Source organism: Mesocricetus auratus, unplaced genomic scaffold (assembly GCF_017639785.1).
Source record: "Mesocricetus auratus isolate SY011 unplaced genomic scaffold, BCM_Maur_2.0 Super-Scaffold_100007, whole genome shotgun sequence".
Taxonomy (NCBI): Eukaryota; Metazoa; Chordata; class Mammalia; order Rodentia; family Cricetidae; genus Mesocricetus; species Mesocricetus auratus.
This window is the reverse complement of record NW_024429191.1, coordinates 14,328,737-14,343,475: the sequence shown is the minus strand read 5'-3', so window position 1 is coordinate 14,343,475 and position 14,739 is coordinate 14,328,737. Positions and strand designations below refer to the sequence as shown.

The 14,739-nt window shown below is 48.2% G+C and overlaps 1 protein-coding gene across 2 annotated transcripts in view; it reads left to right on the top strand.

The window, feature by feature from the left end:
* The first annotated feature begins 2,653 nt into the window (after window positions 1-2,653).
* Window positions 2,654-14,739, top strand: part of Kcnip1 (potassium voltage-gated channel interacting protein 1) — a 364,140-nt gene continuing 352,054 nt past the window's right edge. The window contains exons 1-2 of one of the 2 annotated variants that reach the window (XM_040748435.1): window positions 2,654-2,924; window positions 3,074-3,256. In XM_040748435.1, coding sequence (XP_040604369.1) covers window positions 3,169-3,256 — 88 coding nt within the window. In that variant the 5' untranslated portion in view covers window positions 2,654-2,924; window positions 3,074-3,168. Of the gene's footprint in view, window positions 2,925-2,993; window positions 3,257-14,739 lie in introns of those variants that run through there. The other variant, XM_040748436.1, reaches the window with a different exon arrangement.

Here is a 14,739-nt window from a genome sequence, read left to right as displayed (position 1 = left end):
ATATATCCACGTGTGTGTGTGTGTGTGTGTGTGTGTGTGTGTGTGTGTGTGTGTGTGCTCACATGCAGATGACATCCAGAGGAGGAGGTTAAGTGTCCTGTTTTATCACTCTCCACCTTATTTCCCTGAGATAGGATCTCTCACTGGACCTGGAGATAGGTGGTAATCAGCAAGCCCCAGTGATTCTCCTGTCTCTGTCCACCAGCTTGGGGGTCACAGGTGCACATATGACCATGCCCAGCATTTTACTTGCATGCTGGAATCCAAGCTCAGTTTGCCCAGCAAGTGTTCTTTCCCTCTTTGTCTCCCGTTTCTTGCGGAATAGCATGGTCCTTAAGCATGCTTTTTGTCCTGTGTTCTCCCACAATGACCCAATGCCTCCTTCTCTACTAACGGTCTTCACAGTGAACACACAGCTTGCTTGTGGGACACCGCTGTGTGGGACTTTGGACATGGCTGACCTTTTCTGGGCCTAGCACATTTATCTAAGACAGAGTTCAAACACATGATGCCTTGTAGAGGACAGAGAAGAATTCAAACGCTGGAGTTTGAGTTGCTGCTGGGGACGATAAAAATCTGAGCCTGTGACTGCCAGAGGTCCTGAGGCTCCACCCGTACCTCTATTTTCTTCCACCTCTCCCCATAATGACCTTGTTTTCATGTCTATTAACTCTTCCCACTCACCAAACCCTCACTATCTCCAAGTTTCTTTCCCTTTTCTGTAATTCTCTTACCCTGACTTGACATAAACAGTGATTCTTGTAATGGGTTTCTATGTGGACAGAGATTTCATCTTAGACATGCTTTGGAGCCTCCCACAGCATTCCCACAGGTCGGGGCAAGCAGTGTATGTTTAAAAATACTGAAAAGATTCTTGTAGTGAGCCACATTCTTGTCCAGTGGTGTAGATGTTATGGAGATGCTCTGGGGACAGGGGTGGAACAGAAGCAGTAGCAGAAGCAGGCTGGCCAATGGAAGCAATGGCAGCAGCCTTGCAGTCGACACAGTATCCTTGTCCATGTGCCATACAGACACTCTGGTGAGCATGCTCATTTTACTTATACGTCAGAGCCCAAGCAGCAAGGACCAAGCGTGGTCGTGAATCTCGGTTGTTGGCCTGTCTGTACTGAGAGACACATAGATAACTGCAAAGCACACATCAGAGTGGGGATGTAGGGTGCTTCCAGAAATGATTGGAATGTGGATAGGCCAAATGAAGGGAAAGGCTTACTGTGTGTATGGGCGGCACTGTCCCACAGACTGGGTGACCCAGATAGAGTAAAAGGTAGAAGAAACAGGATGCTGAACAGCACTTGCAAGACCAAATCTTCTTCAGCAGGAGTGCATTTGCTGCTGACATCAGATACTGGCTTTAGCTTCTGAATGCTCACTCCCACCAGATCTTTTCTGCATGCCAGGAACACAGTAAATATTGGACAAGGGAATCAGGGAACAAAAGATTAAGTACCATTTACATTCCCAGATGTGTTGCAACTATGTTGCGGTAACAGGGGCTTTTAACGCCTAAAAGTAAAGGGTGGATAACGTAGCTGTCTCGGAGGCTGAGACATCAAGCACAACGGGATATTATTCTCTGCCAGCGCTGATGTGTAAATGGTGGCTAGACCGCTAGTAAAGCAGAGGAGACTGGGGGCTTAGAGAAAAGCTTGCAGACGGCCTCCCAGGCCTCTCCTTGGGGCTGAAGTTTGTTGGTGACCACCCTAGGGGATAAGGTCTGCTTCTTTAAGATTCCCTTCCCTGTCACTCCCAGGAGAGAGAGAGAAACAAGAACAGATAACACAGACCTAGGTTCTGGTTTATCTGGCATTCTGTCAGCTCTGGTATCCATTCTTAAACTCTTATCCTACCTATTGCTCTGGATCTCCCTGCAGGAGAAGGCCACAGAGAAAGGAGCCAGTGGAAAGGAGAATTTCCCAGGAAATGGCCAGGTTCAGAGAAGCTGGACTTCATCATTGCTGGGCACGCATAGGCGAGAAGCATCTGTAGATGATGCTCATGGCCAAGGTCCACCGCAGTGACCTTCTGAGTCACCAAGAAAGTGAAGTGGAGCCACTGTGGAACAATGAGATGTCCCTTGAGGTCCCTTCTCTCCCACAGTCTTCTCATACAAAATATCAGCCAAATGTTTGTTAAGCAGTGGCTACTTTACATAAGGCCTGCAGTTTCTGTTCATAGAACTGCATTGTGGTCAACTTACTTAAACTTCTGTTGCCACTTTACGTCTTTCTGAGGTTACTCATGCCTCTCTCTCTTACCTGTAAGGCAGCCGGTACTCATGCTTGCTCTGTAGGCAAAGAGGCTAGAATCCAGCAGTTCCTTTTAAGATGGGGTCCCTGAAACCAGGAGATGGAGCCACTGGCCATTCTGAGTCAGGGAGGCACATAGCACCCGGTGTTCATGTTAGATCTTTCCACCCAAGGTGTAACAATCATCTGGTGAGGGGCGGGGAGTGTGTCAACTCCCGGCTCTCCACTCAGCTTGGCCTCTCTGTGGTACAAACCAGGCTGGTCCCAGGCTTTCTGCGAACTTTCCACTGAGTGCCTGGGGCAGCTGCAGCTTCCTGCTCTGTGGGGCATTCTCCTAGATCCAGATCAAGGCTCCAAGAATTGATCTGTTAGGTTAACTGGGAAGGACAGCGTGGAAGAGTGAGTGAGCTAGCGAGTGAGCCTGCGGAGCGCAGGAGCTGTGGGGCCGTGTTTTCTGTGTAGCAGTCCCTCCCTTCTGACTGGAGTATTAATTGCTACATTACCGCTGCCATGTAGGCAAGACTGTCAGCAAAGCCTGGGAGGGCTCCAGCTCCTCCCTCCCTGCTCTGCTCAATTTCACTCGCATCTCAGTCTTCTCTGAGCCCTAGGTACCCTGGCAGTGCCGTCCCAGCCCTGGCATCCCGAGGTGCTCCTGTGGTGAGGACTTGAGTGGACAGAAGGGGGGGGGTGGAGAGGGAGGGAGGGAGGGCTTGCCCTGCAGGCTCTCTGGATGCAGAGCTGGACTCGCTGCAGAGGCAGCTGTGCTGATCTCAGAGACTGGTTTCTGGGGTGCATCCATCTCGCAGGGTTCACCTAGGCAGGCTCCAAGGTCCAGAGGCACACGAGGTGGGTGCCGTCCCTTCTGGCTGCTGAGCGAAGAACCTGCTTCACCTTTGCCATTATGAGTGGCTGCTCCAAAAGATGCAGACTCGGGTTCGTGAAATTCGCCCAGACCATCTTCAAACTCATCACCGGGACCCTCAGCAAAGGTAGGGAGACTGGCTTCCACCATTGTGTCCTGCCTTGATGTGACCTCCTGACTGGTCACTTTGCCTCAGTGTGCTGAGAGTGTCACTCCTGGTGTGTAGGAGTCTTGCTTGAGTCTCTGAAGAAGCTGGGGAATAGGCGCCTGGGACCAGAGGCTGCTAACAAACTGATCTGGCTCTGGGCAGGTAGGCACCCCGCCAGGAAGTTCAGAAGGCTGTAATTGCCTGGAACTTTAGAAATGGAGTTGACGATGTGTGGCTGATTGGTTATAGATGGGCAGAGAAACGGAACCCTTCTCAGAGTCTGGGAAGCAGCTTGGCGTGACTGGAGTTTTAAAAACTTATCCTGGAAGTGTTGTGTTTTGTTGATAAGAGAGAGATTTGATGCAGTGGGCTGCGAGTAATTGTGCACAGCAGAGATGCTGAAGGGGGTCAGCAGGAGGTGGCCCTCGGGCTGGAGTAGTTCTGCAGTGGCAAACTCAGAATCCTGATCAGTTATGCAGTCAGTGCCGGGGCTGCTGTGTTGGGATTCGGGGGTCCTATGCTCCTGGACTCTGTCCACTGATCTGCTGTCTCCAATGACTGTTCCCCCACCCCATGCCTAATTTCCTTGCTTCTCCAAGTACTGAAGTGTGAGGAGGTTTGCTGATTAACTCTGTGTGTGGCCATGGAGAGGGATCAGGAATACACACACGTCTCCAGCCCCAAACCCAGCCAGCAGCTTTGGTAACCCTCCTGACAAAAGGGAGGCTAACTTCTCAGGGACTCCATTCGATATCCTGTGCTCGGGAGGGTGGGGCATGGAGTTCCCACCCAGGCAAACTTTCTGGGCATAAATTTAAAGAGAGAACAGCAGTGTGGTATGGTTCCAATGGCTGGGAAAATGTCTTTAAATATTCATGCCCTCTCTCTGGAAAAATGAGTGTTTTGGTAGGGGGGAGACACTAGAAGCTGCAGATTCAATTTTCATGTGGAAAGCCCACAAGCCCTAGAATTCGAGGAAGCAAAAGCTGTGGGTGGCCGTCTCTCATGACATTGCCCAGGTACCCTGCTGCGTAGGGTTGGCCCGTGTCAGTTGTGTGGCTGTTGTGGTGAGGATTATGAGAGCCTCTTCCCATCTCCCCTGGATCTTTAATGACTCCCATCCTTTTCGTGGCCCCTTCCTGAACTAGGACATTGTCCTTCCAGGATACCCTGGGGGACTGAGCATCTAGCGTTGGGGGTTAGGAAGCCTAGGGCAGAAAACAGGACATGATCCGGGCACAGCCGCGGTGACGGTCAGTGACTTCACTTCCAGGAGCAGAAAGCAGGCGGAAGAGACTGAACAGAGTTCTCCATTTGTCCTAGGACAAGTGAGGGTGTTCTAGAACCTCTGGGACTGAGGGACTGACTGGTGAGGTACCATCCTACCCCACCTCCACTGCCCGATATGCCCCAGAAACAGTTCCAGCCCAGATAGAGGAAGCCTGGGTCTCAGCTCTGATGTTGCCACCTGGGAAAGCCACAGCCTCTCCTCTCTGTGGCTTTTTCTTTTCATCTGTAAAATGAATTCATTACCTCCTGCTGAGTGATGTTGCAAGGGTCCAGGAAATCCACATGTGGAATTCCTTCGTGGAATGCATGGCTGCATTCAGATCTAAAGAAATGGGTCAGAGGCTGAGATGGGTGTGCATGGATGGTGGAGGACCCAGCCCCAGCCCTCTCTGGGTCCAAGGGCAGAAACTCTTTAGCTAATTGCAAGAGGGTCTATATACCACCGATTGACACTATGCCACAGAAGAGATAAGCATGAGAAAGTGAGTCAGCAAAGGAAAGAGTGTGTCAAAAGGACGTGTGTGTGTGTGTGTGTGTGTGTGTGTAAGCGAGAGACAGACTTCTTCTGGAGAGAGGAAAGACTAATATTTTATTGAGTCATTATGAAGATATTTTCTCAATATTTATGTATTGAGCACCTACCTCCCATGTGCCACACTCAGATACTACACATTATTTCATGGATGCAAATTCCCCTGCAAGGAAAGCTGAGTCTGGTGGGATGCAGATCCTGCATGGATCTCACTGAGACATCACACTGAGTGCTGAGATGAACAGAAATGGGGGAGGGAGGGTGCTTTAACAGAAAACACAGAGGACAGATCCCCGGGCAGACTCGGGGGCTTCTCTAAAACGTAGCTTCTAAACAGAAGTGGAGAGGAAGCAGGGCTGGGCACCAGAGGGAGGTTAATGTCGGCAGAGTTGGTGGGTCTAGAATGGTGATCACTGAAGAAAGGACAGCTGTGCAGAGGCAGGACACACAACACACGTGCACACATGCACACACGCTCACACACACGCACACAAGCACCTGGTCAGAATCCCAGACTAAGATCCATCTGACATAGAAGAGACTTGGTTGGGACCTACACTGGGGACCAAGTGGCTGCCTGGCCTTCCTCTGAGCTGCTTCAATAGCAAGTTCCCAATAGCTAGGTCTCAGGAAGGCAGCACACAGCAGGCAGGGGGAGGACTGTGTCTGACTTTTACCTCTACCCTTGGCCTCAGCTCTGCAGAAAGGACCAAATGTTTACACAGCCCTGGCTCTGAGCCAGACATGTGCAGGGAGAGTAGTACTGCCGGACCCAGGTGTTGGTTAAATATTTGTTAAATAAGAGATGACAACAGGAGCTGGGCCAGACCTGGAGCTGGGTAGCTGAGAAAGGTCTTCACTGAGTCCAGAAGAAAGGTTTTCCAATGTGTAGACAAAGTGTACCATTTAGACTCCATCCTGTATGGATACATTATGATTGCATAATGCTTTCTGGTTTCCATTCTGGTTTCAGATGTCTGTTATTCCTTGCACTGAATTCTAGATTTGTAACAATCCAAACCTCCGAAGTAGAAGCAATCTCTGTCCTTTCCTGAATTGGGAAACCAGTGCATCTATCATGCTCTTCTTCTGGTCTACCAAATGTCCCCCTTGTCTATGTCATTAGAAATGCCTGAGTAACGAGGAAAGACCAAGCCCTGCCCCATCCAGCTCCTGGCCCTTAGTCACCTTCCCTTCATGCCAACACCCAATTTTGAGACTGTTCTAAGGTACCAAGAGGCCCAGATTTCCTACCTGCTGTAGAAACAACTGCTCAGGTCTCCTTGCATATATATCTCACTGGTTATGAGTTTGCCTTCAAAGCCCTGACCACAATTTGAGGTCTGTGTCCCTCCTAGTAGTGTTCAAAAGGCTGCCTTCCCCACTAGCTTTACACTGTAGGAGGGCAAACCACACACTCTCCATTCCCACGGTAGCCAGGGAGACCACAGAGTCTGGCTCATCAGCAGAATTAAGTGAACACAGTGTACTGTGCAACCAGCCTGTGGTCCAGGGGGTATGCCTCATATAGGCACTTTCTGAGTATCCCTGTGCATTACCGGTCCCACATCTCAAGGGTAACTCCAGCTGAACTCTGTGCAGGGGCAGGAGCCTTGGCCACACAAAGCCTTCAGAGCTTTGCCTGGATTTTCATATGGTCTCACATGTTCTCGGAGAGGAGCTGGGCAAGCAGACATTTGTCACTCACTGTCCCCACTTCAGCTCTATTTGGATTTATTTTAGATCTCTCCCCCATGATTTGCTTTTGCTTAAAAAAAAAAAGCCAACAAGTTCCCCCAACTGGGCATGTGCTGTGTGCCCAATGAACCTGACTATTTGGGAAGCTGAGGCATTGAGATGGCTTGACCATAAGGATTGGAGATCAACCCAGGCAACCTAAGAAGGCCCTGTCTCAAAAGTAAGTAAGTAAAAAGAAAATCACAAACCACAAATGCAATGGGAGGCACCAGACTGGGGCATCCCAGGACTTTCCACACAGACATGGGAGCTTTGAGCTAGACCTCTCACTTCTGGCCCCAGTTTCTTTACCAATAAAATGGAATCAGTACCCTCTGCTGCTGCACTCAGTCAATGAGGGTGAATGTGGCTGTTATCAATGGTCTGTGCCCTCGGGGCTGTGGGTGCTCAGGGCAGGGACACCCCCTCTCTCAATCCCCACATTCCTGGTGTCCAGCACAGACTGACTGCAGTCTGCTTGGAATAGTCTGTGATGGCATCAGCCTGCCGCCTAAGCACCGTATGATGTTTAATCTCTGTCCAGCTTGCTCTCCCTAGGGCCTTCCCTGAGCAAAGAAAAAAATCCTTGTTTTTAAAATTTTATTGTATTTAGTGGTGTGTGTAGGGGGGTGTAGGCAACACTCTTACTAGGGCAGCTCAAAGCAGCTCCCTTTGTGCACAGGAACTGATTTGGCGCCTGAGGCACAAACAACAAAGCCACAGGAAGCAGGAAGGGGGAACCTAATCCAGAAGAGCATGTAGCACGGTCCAGGCCACCCATGAGGTAACGGGACGAGAGGAGTCTGTGGGAACTGAGGTCTGTCAAGGACAAAGCCCTGGTTTCAACTCTTCTCCCCACTTAGTCCAGGATGTTCCTGTCTAAGCCAGGAGAAATTTTACTACAGACCCCCTGAAGACACGCTGTTCCCCCATGGCTCCTCCCCACTGCTATTCCAGGTCCTCACGAGCTTGACCTTGGACCTGGGCTGGGTTCTGCCTTAGGCCAGCTGGGCTTTCATCCCAGCTTTGTGGTCTACCAGCTGGGAGTGAATGGTACGAGGTCCCTGAGAGCAGGAAGCCTTTGCTTTTGATCTGACAATAGTAAAGCCAACTGAGCGTGGATCTTTTTGTTAATTTACCGAGGACCATGAAGTAAGGGCAGGCAGGCAGTAGGGCAGATGGCCTCCTTGCAGCTACAGGAAGCTAAGGACGAGTCCTCTTTTTGTTGTTGTGCCTAGTGCTAGTCCCAACCCTGGAAGTGGGAATGGCCATCCCTGGTTTCCAAGGTAAGGAGACCGACTAGCTAGGCCACATGGCCCACTTAGGAGGTGGCAGAGCTGACATTAGACACCAGGTCCTGTGGGGCCGAGGGCAGGCATACTCTTCTTTGCTTATGGAGAGGTAGAAGATGCCCCCACCCATGCTACTCCCTACCTTGTCCAACAGAGAGTCCCCCGCCCTGGTTTCCTGTCATTGTACTGGGGAGTTTGTTGAGAACTGTCGTAGCAGTTGGATCTCTTCAGGGCAGCCACCTGTCATTCAGCAGTTGTGACCAATTCCAGAAGGAGACATGACCTGAGATTTAAAAAAAAAGCTTTATAAGAAAAGGGGCTGCTGGCAGGCAAAGGACATAAGAGAGCCACACCCATGCTCTTCAGCATCCTAGTTACCTTGGAGAAGAGGGCAGGTGCCAGGTGTTAGGTGGGCTAACACCAGTGATGGGTCTCCCCCACAACTTTCTCTTTTTATGGAGAAACTATGAAAGTACCCTTGCCTGTTGAGAAACAGGCATGATTTGGGGGCAGTTGGTCATCTGGCATTGAGCTGGCAGCTAGAACTCATCTGGGAACTCAATGACCTTCACACTTGGGATCTGTGAGACATGATAGTGACCTCTATCAAAGAAAAGACACTGCCTCTGCCTTAGGATACTCACTGGGGGAAGAGAGTTGCTACCACCACGTTCCTGTTAGCTCATTGTCCCAGCAGTGCAGGACAAGCTAGCGCTACAGCCATGTTAGACAGCCCCACTCCCTGTGTCCCAGGTGCCCCTCAGTGTTGGTGCCCTGCCATAGGCAGAAAGCTCAACCAGTGGGGTCCTGGATCTTACTTCCTGCCAGGCCCCAGGTCAGAACAACCACACAGATATCCGTACTTGCTTTGGCTCTGACCATATCCAGCAGCTTTCATTCTAACGCTCATGTCTCCTATCCTTGCTCCTCTATGGCAGGCCTGTCACTCTACTGATGCATTTCAGATATGGCCAGGTGCTCCCTTGGGTCTCCACAGTCAGATGAAAGACAAACTCCCACCACTTGTGTGGAGATCATATTTTCCCACTGTGGGTGCCCAGGAAACACACAAACATCCAAGAAATAGGAATCTGTTCAGTTACTGACTAATTCTCAGTTACAGAACTTGCCATTGAGGTGACTGGGGGCAGCTGAAATGACTTAGGAGCTGTCTCTTCTAAGTTTCCTGGCCACCCTCCTGAAGAACCCTAAGACCAAGCAAGAATAATTTGTTCAGGGATGCTTAGCCTGGCAGTGCTGCACAGACATCCTATTAACTTCAGGACCACGGGGGAGCGGCTAGTTTGTTCCAAATTAAAAGTAGCTGGAAATGGCCCTTATATAGCAGGAGGGCACTGTGGGCTGCAATGCCATGACACAATGAAGAATAGAACAAACCAGGTTTTATTTGTCCCTCTGAAGCCCTGAGACTCCAAAGTCTTCATTATAACCCTCACTTTCTCCAGTCTTCTTAGGGCTATAGGGTCTTTCCTGAATGCTTCTGTCAACCTAGTTTCCCAAACTCCCCAAAACAGTAGACTCTTAAGGGTAGGGTAGTGCTGATGCAATCATGAAAGGAAGCAATGTCCAGGGAAGAAAGCACAGATATGGTGACAGACGACTGTGTTCAAATCTGCCAGGTCTGGCAGGCTTCCCTGGGCAAGCCACTCCCCATTTTGAACTCCTTCTTCCTTTATACAGTGAGGTCAGGGATGTTCATGCCCTGGAGCTACTGAGATGGAATGAGACAGCATATCACACACACACACACACACACACATGCACGCACGCATGCACACACATGCATGCACGCATGCACACACGTGCACACACACACACAATGCCTAGCATAGAACAGTGGTCTGGTAAAGCTCAAGGTGGCCACTTTTCTTTCCTCGGACACTTCAGCTGTAGATGATACCAAGGAGATGTGAGGCCAAGCTGGAAGAAACAAAGATACATGGTCCATCTCTCCTACTGACTCCTAGATGAGTACTACAAAGTCATTTCAGCCCCCCCCCCAATAACCTAAATGGCAATTCCTGCAACTGAGAATATGACAGTAACTAAACAGATTCCTTTTACCTGGATGTCTGTGTGTTTACTGACCACCCACGGTGGGAGAATGTGATCCCCACACAAACTCTCACCTTGTGGTAATAGTTGCCTCAAGTGCCTACATCCCATGAGAGTTGAACAAATGACAACTAGATAGCAGCAGTAACCAGGACCTGTACCCGAAGTCACTTTTTGAGGTCTGGTCTTTGTCTATTTCTCGGCTCTCTAACTCCACAGGCTTTCTGACTTCTGTGTGGGTTTGGCAGAAGTGACAACTAGCATGTCAGGGATGAGATAAGGTGTCCAGAGCATGGGACCTGCCGTGTACGCATCTGAGTTTTCTCATGGTTGGTATCACTATTAGACATCTGGCAGCAGTTTTCACCTCCCGTCCATGTGGCTGTGCATTGTCGTGCATGCAGAGAGGTCCATCACAGCTCAGGTGGGGTCAGCATCTCCCCAGTGCCTGTCTACACCACAACCTGAGTGTCACACAGAAGGACACTAAGGAAATCTTAACAGGGAAGAAACAGAGATGGAGAAATATTACAGGGTCTTGGGTCAGATGAGGGGGAGAAGTCAAGGCCACAGGAAAAAACACAGGGAAAGCCATTAGCACCAAGAGTAACAACTCTCCTGAGTGCCACAGATCTGCAGGCTGCAGACTAAAGAAAGCCTTCCTCCTCTGCTGGATGTGGGCAGAAGACTGTGAACATAAGCCGATCCTGATCTTTACTGCCTGGAGGAACCAAGTTTGCATCTTGTGTCCTTTGGAGTACAAAGAGCAACTTTGGAGTCAGGCATGGTCTTGAATCCAAATTGTTATATTTTCTTGGTTCATTAGCACTGCTGTACTGAAAGACATCAACAGACTGGTTGTAAGTCATTCGCTTTTCCATTCTAGAGCTAATATCAGAGAATCAGGGTGACAGGATGATCCACGGTTCTATTGGGATCTCTTCAGTCATCTGTGCTCTGACACCAGTGACTAGGAGCTGACTGCCTGGCTTCTTTTACAAAGGCCCCACCATACAGTCTAGTCACCGTCCAAACCCACCTAAAGTTCCCTCTGCTTCTCTGCAAATGATGCAAATTGTGTGTGTGTGTAGGGGGGTGGACATATATGTGATGTGAAGTAGATATGGTTCTATCTGATCAAAAGAAAGAGACTAGCAAGGGACAGGAGAGAGAAAGCAGAGCACATAGAAGCGGTGAATATGGTCAATGTGCATAATATAATCAAAATATCTGCATAAAACCCACTACCATGTACAGCACACATATGCCAATAAAAACCAATGATTTAGAGTAATGTAGAGACCTCACCACTAAATACCATCACAATGGGTGGGTAGAGCTACAATGTATGCTTTGTTTATGAGATAAACCTTCAATCCACTTCATTAAGTAATGTTTTCCCTTCTCTGGGCCTGCATGTGTTCATCTCCCAAATGAAGGAACTATACTGGTTTCAAGGATCTGTTCCAGCTTTGGGATTTGGTATTTAATACTTACACTTGAAGCAAATATTGCACATGCGCTGTCTGCCCAACGTGCCCTGTGTGCCTGCACCCACACTTTCCCCTAACTTCCACCATCTTACCATGCACAAGAACCCCAAAGGTGGAGAACTCACCTGAGCCCCATCTTCAGAAATGGAGACTTAAGCTGCAGAGATAGGAACGGTGTTACAACTTGCATGTAAAATAACCCTCAGGGGCTCCAGGTTTGAAGGCTTGTCCACAGCTGTGCATTCAGCCGTTGGGAAGTGGTTGGGTCCTGGATTGTTAACTGCATTGATGGATTAAACTACGGATAGATTCATAATTCAACAGAATTACTAAGGGGGTAATGGAAATGAGGTTCAGTTGATGCAAGGGATGAGGTCAACGGGGTCAGGATTTGAAAGGTTTATCTTGTTCCAGCCCTTTGTGCCTCTCTGCTTCCTGACTACCCTGACATGAGCAGATTCCTCTTCCACACCCTTCTGCCAAGACGTTTTCTGCTTTATCACAGGGCTAAGGGCAATGAAATCAGCTGACCATGGATTGAAACCTCTGGCAGCATGAGTCAAAATAAAACTCTGCTTTATATTGTTTTCTCAGACATTTTTGTCATAGCAACAGAAAGCTGTTACACAAAAAAGCTGCCTGTTGGCAAGAGCAGTCAGAGCTGGGATTCTGAGCTGTCAGTCTGTCTCCTAGTTCCAGTACTTATCCCCAATCTCTCTCTCTCTCTCTCTCTCTCTCTCTCTCTCTCTCTCTCTCTCTCTCTCTCTCTCTCTCTCTCTCTCTCTCTCTCTCACACACACACACACACACACACACACACACACACGCCTCAGAGAAGAAAGCAAGAGACAACATATACCCTTTCTTTAGAAATCAGGTTGTCAACAGCTTCATTCAGACTAGAGAAGCTCATTTCTAGGGAAGGTCGCCACCAACAAGACCTGAGTTCTCCAAACTAGTACCTACCAGTTAGATTCTATAGTCAAAAACAGAAAATGGGGGAAAATTGGCCGAGCATCCAAGAGTTCAAGGAGAAGGGAGAAAACACCACTCAGCCAAGTATTTCCAGCTGTGAGTCAAGTCTGACCAATTTTCATTTCTTGCTTAGAAGTTGTTTGGAGGAAGAGAACTGAACAAGAGTCAGTGGGGAAATACAACCCTGGGGCTTTTCTCAAGGAGGCTGGGGTTAGCCTACCCCAATTTTCTTTATGTAATCTTTTGATTAAACTGGGTCAGTTTGAGTGACAGTTTTCAAACTACCTGTGTTATCAGGTCAAGCCAAGCCCAGGCTTGTTGCTCAGAATCTGCAGACATCAGCTTGGGACTAAAGGTCACTCAGAGCTCAGGAGAGCTCTAAGCCATGAGGCATATTGGGTTTGCAGAGATAATAAACTGATGCTGGTGAATTCTGCTCACAACTCACAAGAACAGAACTGGTGGCCTGCCAGTCCAAATGTGACAAAAATCAGAGGGATACACATTGCCATCATTCACTTAGTGTTGTGGCTTTAGAAGGAACTCCACACGTACCGAGTTCCCCTTGGGAGCTTTCTGTTCATATCCCAATGCTTAGGGAGTTTGAAGCACTTGCCCATGTCACATGGAAATCAAAGCTGTGACTTGTTTTAGAGGAACAGTCTCCCAATCAAGCTTCTCAGCAGTGTCACCTTCTGTTATAGACTGAACTGTGCCCCCATTAAAATTAACATGCTGAAGTTCTAACCCCCAATGCAGTTATATTTGGAGACAGGACCTTGAATGAGGTAGTTTAATGAGGTCACTTGGGCGGGGCCCCATCCCATGGGACTGCTGTCCTTATCGAAAGAGGAAGACATAGGAGGTATATGAAGAAGTGACCACATACAAGCTGTGGGGAGAGGTCTCACCTCACACCAACTCCTCCAGCTTGACCTTGACCTTTGGATTTCAGAATTGGAAGAATATCAATTTATTATTGAAGACATTACTGATTGGTGGTATTCTATTAAGGTGGGTCAAGCAGATTAAACACCTTTTTAAACATTCTTTATTGTGATAAATATCCATAAAATTACATTTAATAAGTCACTCTAACTGTACAGTTCAGTGGTTTGGGGTACATTCATGCTGTCAGCATGATTCATTTACAGAAAAATTTTGCTTTTTGTAACACAAACTTCCATTCTCCCTCGCCCTGGCCATCATTATTCTACTGTCTGTCTTATGATTTTTGTCTATGCCAAGTACCTTGTGCAAGTAGACTAGTCTTCTTTTGTGTCTGACTTGGTACACTTAGCATGTTTTCTAGGTCTGTTCATGGTGTAACCTGGGTTATCATTTCATTCCTTTTAAAATAACGGAGTATTATTTCATTGTGTGGCTGTGTCATATAGCGCTTATCCATTTATCTATCAGTGCACCATTCTGTTATTTTTAAAAATACAACACAGAAACTGTCTCCAATGGATTCTTAACAAACCTTTTAAAGGTTTACTTATTTTATTTTGTGTGTGCATATGAATGCCTGAATGTATGTATGTGTACCCCATGTGTGTAGGTGCCCAAGTAAGACAGAGAAGGCGTCAGATCCCCTGGAACTAGACTTACAGGTAACTGTAACCCTCCTGATACAGGTGCTTGGAACTGAACTCCCATCCTCTGTAAGAACAGCAAGTGCTCTTAAATTCTGAGCCATCTTCTCCAGGCCCCTGTTCTTGACATCTTTTTAATTGAAAGCAGACTTCTTGCAAGGGTGTTTTGTGATTTGTTCTGTAGATGTCTGTTCTCTTCCCTTTGTCACCACCCTGAATGATGCACCCTAGAACCTGAGCCATGTTGTTCTTGCTGGAGTATTGATCAGCTTCTTCATCCTTGGGATCCCCACAGTCACTGTTCTCCTGTTTGGTCTCTGACCTTTTCAGAAACCCTTCCCTGTGGTTCATTTAGTTCTCTGCTGCTTCCTGTAGCCAGTTATACATGTTTTGATATATCCTGTCACCTAGTGCTGCCTTATTTCCCTGCACAGCACATTGTATTCCAACATGGCACATTTATACTCATTTT